The sequence below is a fragment of the Xenopus laevis genome, chromosome 1L (genome assembly GCF_017654675.1).
Source record: "Xenopus laevis strain J_2021 chromosome 1L, Xenopus_laevis_v10.1, whole genome shotgun sequence".
Lineage (NCBI taxonomy): Eukaryota > Metazoa > Chordata > Amphibia > Anura > Pipidae > Xenopus > Xenopus laevis.
In genome coordinates, this window is record NC_054371.1 from 202,961,182 (window position 1) to 202,967,453 (window position 6,272).

At 39.6% G+C, this 6,272-nt stretch overlaps 1 protein-coding gene across 1 annotated transcript; it reads right to left on the reverse strand.

Annotated features, from left to right (window-relative positions):
* Positions 1-579: 579 nt before the first annotated feature.
* Positions 580-5,596, reverse strand: ccnb1.L (cyclin B1 L homeolog). The gene is made up of 9 exons (XM_018265649.2): positions 5,460-5,596; positions 3,788-3,925; positions 3,619-3,705; positions 3,262-3,438; positions 2,198-2,356; positions 1,889-2,125; positions 1,616-1,756; positions 1,074-1,184; positions 580-767 (listed from the first exon to the last, which is right to left on the reverse strand). Exons 1-9 carry the CDS (start codon positions 5,478-5,480, stop codon positions 666-668), a joined length of 1,173 nt encoding a protein of 390 aa, XP_018121138.1. The 5' UTR covers positions 5,481-5,596; the 3' UTR covers positions 580-665.
* Positions 5,597-6,272: the final 676 nt, after the last annotated feature.

The following is a 6,272-nucleotide window of genomic DNA, read 5'->3' on the forward strand; positions in this document are numbered from 1 at the left end:
CTATGCTGTTTTATACACAGACTTGATGCTGGCTTCAATGCCAAGAGGCCTGAGCTATCATTTAGGCTGGAACTCAATGATGAGTCTTGAGATCAGACACAAGAGGAAACCGATGCAATGAAAATAAGGTAATAGAAGGTCAGACCTTGTTACTGCATGCATCCGACTGTCAGATGCAAAAGCTGCGTCTTCAGACAGTCGGATGCACACAGTGCCAAGGTCTGACATTTCTATTACCTCTTACCCGCTCATTGCATCAGATCTCAAGAAGACAGTAGTTCCATCTTTAGGGGCATATTTATCAAGTTGATTTTTTTTTTTTATTACCTTGAATGAACTTAACCGTATCCCAAAAAATCTTCAAATGTCTCAGGGGGCATTGACCTAGAGAGGTTTGAGGTGGCAAATTCTAATCTGAGCCATTTCCAGGTTGAGTTAGAATAAAATCATGAGTATTTGAGTTAAGAAAATCTAACTCGAAAAAGGAGTAGACAAAACCCCCCCCCCCCCCATTTGGATTTTAATCTGCCCCTTTAAAGTCTACACACAGGAGTGTTTCTATAAGCCAAACAGACCCAATTAAAACAAAATAATCTTTATTAAAATTATAAAATAACAGTATAAGAGCATTGGTTAAAACATTCAATTTAATTTCAATAAGAGTTCTATGATGCAGCTTTCGCCAGGTTTTCCACAAGCTCAGACTTCAGATGTGGCAGGCAGCTAATCTTCATCTGTCGACTGCTGGTATATTTGGTTTTGACAGACTGTAAAAGTATGGAGTTAATCAGTTAAAGATTTGTCATTACCTACACATTACTGTACAGGTATGGGATTACCTAGTGCTTCAGATAAGGGTCGTTACACCCAAATCTGCCAAGACATTAAAAATATGCTCAATACGATGGTTTTTTGCAGCCAATGCATGCAGTTTAGTTACCATTAAGTACAATAAAAAAAAATTTAAAGTGCAACTCAGTGGGAGTTGCTTTAATTTATGAATTTTCATGGATTACAGGTTTCCAGATGAGGGATCCCATACCTGTAGCAAATCAATATCATTATAATCTTACCAGGAACTTTGTATGGCCTCCATTGACCTTTACAATATTCTTTGCGATTTGCTGCATGACTGGCATAAGGGAGCTTTCTTTATATGCCATGTAGTGCTCAAGAGTAGGAGTCTTAAAAAAAAAAAAAAAAACAACTTTAATCAGTCATTGCCATGGACTAGCCATCAGAGCTACTTTTACCAGAACAGCAAAAGGGTAAACATTTAGATGGTGGGGGACAAATGATGGTAATCTCTAGGCATTGGTGAGAAATTAAGCTGCAGTTACAGAACAGAGTCTTCTGTATGGATTCCTGTGTAGAGTCTTATATTGTATGCTTTTGCTAAAAAAAAAAAATAAAATGAATGCTGCTAGTACAAAACAAGACAGATTAATAATGAAGACTGGAGTGTAGCAGATTAGTATCCACTAACAGACATTTGCCAAAAAATAAATTGCAGTGCATCACAATAACTTTTCTAACACTATAAAATCCCCTTTACATTTCTAAAGGCAGTGCTTAGACATCATTTACAGCTATAAACATTTTGAGCATTGCTTACCCATTCTCCACTATTCAGAATCTTCATTGCCAGACAGAAAGCTGCGGCCGCCAACTGTGATGGAGGTACATGTACCATGTCATAGTCTGTCATAACCAGCTCTATTAGGTATTTAGCCAGTGTGTGATGTACCGAGTCAACCTTCAGAAGTTAATATAAAAAAAAAAAGTTGCAGATTAGGCATCTCGTTTAAAGCAAGTTGGCAGCTAAAATGTCAAAGACACTCATGCAACCACCCAACTATGTTCACTTCGGATAAGAAATCAATCTCACCTCCCCAATTTTAGATGCTCTTCTCAAGAAATGCAGTGGCAGGGGTCTCCCAACTTCAAATTTGAGAACTCTAAGGATTTGCATTTCCATGTTTCTGATTTGGGACTTTGTGTAAGTGTGGTCTGTGACAAAGGCAAAGTCACCGATTGATGGACAATAGATTTCTTCATATTTGCATGCAACAAACATGGCACTCACTCCAGCCAGCTGCAACAGTTTCTTGGGTACAGAGTTTTCCTATAAGATACACAAGTTTAAAGGCCAGGTGGTTTTTCTAGTCGGCATACATATTGGTAACTTTTTTTTTACCTGCAGAAAACGATCCAGAATAGATACAGTCATAGACATTGTCTCCTGCAGCAGTTTAAACCTCAGATGGACTTGCACAAGCCAGTCTACCAATATGGCCCTCATGTTTCCATTGATCTCTTGCCCATCTAGATAGTGTGGCCTGATTGCTTGTTGAGCCTGGTAAACATTTTAACATAATTAATAACACACTTATATTACTGAATACATATAGATCCAAAAGACATGCAACCAGTATGGAAAACAAAAAAAGGCCTTTGGAGGACCACATCTAGCCCCTGGGCCTCCAGTTAGGACAGCACAATACACCTGTCTGCATTAATAAAGTGAGCACCCTACAGCAACCAGATAGTCAACACATTTTCACCCAATTGCAGAGGGCAACTACAGCTGGATAGACTATTGGACATAATTCTTCAAAGATACAGAATGATTTGTATTTGGTCTTTATCACAAGTCACAACTAGACATTTGTCTGAACTGAGAGGGCACAGACTAGCAGGCATTTTGACCCCATGGTCCATTACATAAGCCCTGGTTGTGCTAGAGCAGTGGTCCCCAACCAGTGGCTCTTGAGCAATATGTTGCGTAAAAAACAAAATCCAAAATAAGTGTTGGGAGACTCCTGTGCTAGAGAGATAAAGTTGATGCCAGAATATAAGTGATAAAAAGATAAACTGTAGAGTTGTCTAGACTACATCTGACTTCAAAGATACAAATACAGGTATGGGACCTGTTATCCAGAATGCTTGGGACCTGGGGTTTTCCGGATAATGGATCTTTCCGTATTTCGGGTCTTCATGCCTTAAGTCTACTAGAAATTCATTTAAACATTAAATAAACCCAATAGGCTGGTTTTGCTTCCAATAAGCATTAATTATAGCTTAGTTGGGATCAAGTACAAGCTACTGTTTTATTATTACAGAGAAAAAGGAAATCATTTTTAAAAATTTGGATTATTTGGATAAAATGGAGTCTATGGTAGACAGCCATTCCGTAATTTGGAGATTTCTGGATATCGGGTTTCCGGATAAGGGATCCTATACAATAAAATCAAGGTCTACCTCCAAGTTTCTAAGGTAACAGTAAATGTCTTTCACATAATCACTGCACAGCATTGGGTTGTTGGAATCTTCTGCATCAACATCTTTCACTGGAATCAGGGCACTGGAGAAAGCTGGAGGTATCTCTTCTGTCACACACAAAGAGGTCTCCATGGGGCTAGGGGAATGAGGTGCTAGCTACAGATACATAACAGAAGGTTACATGTTTAGAATACACAATTGCTGGCAAGATAAAAAAAAAAATAAAAAAAAAATCCAGGGCCCATTACTGAAATACAGATTTTAGGACTAACTAAACTAGAGGCCCACATGGGCTGCAACATGCATATGGCACCAATAGCTGCATAAAATACACACCACCTCCGCTTCCTTAAGTACATTCTCTTCTAGTGCAACAAGTTTCTCAGATTTTTGTACAGCGGGCTTCCGAAGAGCTTTTGTTGCCTAAGGAAGAGATAAAATTAACCAGGGGGAGAGAAAAAACCTGCACATGCAAAACCCGACATTCCATACAATAAAGCATTACCTTCTTTAGTGGAACTTTTGACTTTATTTGGTTTCCAATATCACCCAGTGCATTTCTAGGCCTCAATACAGGCTTGGACACCGCAGCTTTCTTTCCAGCCATGCCTGATGCCACATTTTCCACATTGAGCCGCATACTCTGCACAGAAGAGAATTGAGCAATGCTTTATACAAACTAGTTACTAGTTGTTTACACAGACTCAGGGCTTTCAAAGGAAGTATGTAATAAAGCGGAGGTCTAAACCAGTTTAGAAGCCAACAACAAGTATGCTTCATTTTATGAAGGTTGTGTGATCACATCTATATACAGATTTGTTAATACTTACTATTCAAAGGGGGGGCACTACACCCAACAAGTTCTAGCATCGGGATTCCCACCCAGTTTTATATTGCCCTAAAGCCTACCCTGGTGTTGTAGCCCTTTGCAAACACATGTTACTAGTCTTTAGTGCACTGGAATAACCAACAATAAACATCAATATTTGACCAAGCATGGGCAAACTTAGTCAGGAGTAGGCCACTCCGATGCAATGTTACCCTGCAGGGTGCTTTGGACCAAGAGTGGTTCCCTGTGTGGGTTGTCAAACCACACTCTAAGCAGAATTTTGAACAAGGTACTAGTCTGATGCTAATGCAGTTCAAGCAGTTTAGGCACAGGGGGTTTCACAGAAGGTATGTTTAAGGGTGAAGACAGAGCTCCTATTAGCAGCTACTTGTCATGGTTACAAATATTGGCAATGCTGATAGTTTACAGTTAGTGTCTCTAAAGTGTTTTAGCAGAGGCATTTCTCAGCATGGTCTACAGCAGGGTATTTTCTGGAATATTGTAGCAGTGACAAGTAGCAGTTACTAGTAGCCTAGTCTTCATCCTAAGGGCTCTTACAGACGAGCGTTTTTACCTGCGCTCCCCTGCGTTCCGTTTTTCTGCATTCAGCCGCAGGGGAGCGCAGGGATAGACGGATTGCATTTTTTCCCAGTGGGGCTGTACTCACAGGTGCCAAACGCAGGAAAAATGCAGCATGTTGCATCGCAACCTGCGTTCAGCGCCTACGTGAGTACAGCCCCACTGGAAAAAATGTAATGAGTCTATTCCTGCGCTCCCCTACGGTTGAACACAGAAAAACAGAAGGCAGGGGAGCGCAGGTAAAAACGCTAGTCTGTAAGAGCCCTAAAACTGCAGCTTTAAGTCAGTTTCTGACCAAATCAGTGTACAGATTTGATAATAAAGTTGATTACAGGGCTTAGAGCTTCCCCAAAAACTGATACACAAGACTAAGCCTAATAAGATTCTCAGTTACCAGACAACTATCCCTCAGTGTTACCAACTGAACATATTTTAGTTAGAAACATTGCCAGCCATATTGGTGCTACACAGAAAGCCTGATCTTCAGCTAGTTTTCATACACTGTAGAATACCAAAACTAGGAACTTTTTTATCCCCACAAATAAAAAATGGAATAAGACCTGCCAAACACATTAGTGAAACAGCCCATTAGTGCTCCAGTTGAACAAAGAAAGATTGTAAACTGCTTGCTTGAATTAGCCAAACAATAAGAGGTAAGCATTACTTTCTGTACCTAAAACACTGCCTGTGCCAGTTGGCCTGGGAATTTATACCGGTATAGATATATATATATATATATAGAAAAAAGACACCACCCAAATAATCTTACCCTGGTCATTATCAGAGCCATTTTAAAGCGTACCACAACCACTCCTGACTTGCTCAAACTGCAGTAAAACTCCTTTGCTTAGAAAAGTCTCAGCCTCTCCTTTTTATTGTCTCCAAACATCACATCAGCTGATTTAATGTGTTGTTAAATTAGCAATTAACTACTATGCTCCCCTGTAATTACAGGGATGTGTAATTAGCCTAAAGCAATTTATCTTTCTGAATGTAATATTAACTCCACCAACATGAAGTTAACGCCAAAAACCTGGCCCTCCAAATTCTGTACAAATTCAGTGTATGAAACTGCTGGCGGAACAGCTCAAGTCTTTTGTAAATCTGACTTACTTTTAATTCCAGTAGTATTTGTTACTACGGTTTAAGCTTACTCCACTTTTGTGAATTGTTACCCCCCTCCCCAATAACTTATGCCAGTGTTGTGTTCTTAAATATTATTTTCCATCAGAAAATGAAAAATAGCTGAAGCTGCAATTTAATGCAAATAAATGCAAATAGCAGCCATTAGTGTTTCCTTAAAGGGCACATTCACGAACAAAGTGTAACTTAACATGCAGTCTCTGTTTCCCCCCCACACACACACATTGCAGTGGGGCGATTGCATCTAGCTTGACAAAACTGAACTAATTGTCCAGTACGTACGTACGTACGTGTGTGTGTGTGTATATATATATATTACAGTGGAACCCTACTTTTTAAGTACCAGGTTATTGAGTTTTCCAGCATATGACATCATTTCTTTGTGATCTGGCGCAGGTAAGCCTCTTTCTTTCTTTCCCTGATTTTATTTTTTTTCCTA

What these genes read in the sequence shown, in the direction of transcription:
- ccnb1.L (XM_018265649.2), bottom strand. Translation starts at nt 5,480, where the DNA reads ATGGCTCTGATAATGACCAGG. An exon ending in CAAAAGTTCCACTAAAGAAG is followed by an intron (nt 3,706 to 3,787) that starts GTAATGCTTTAT and finishes TCTCTTCCTTAG; the next exon opens with GCAACAAAAGCTCTTCGGAA. An exon ending in TTCTGAATAGTGGAGAATGG is followed by an intron (nt 1,185 to 1,615) that starts GTAAGCAATGCT and finishes TTTTTTTTTAAG; the next exon opens with ACTCCTACTCTTGAGCACTA.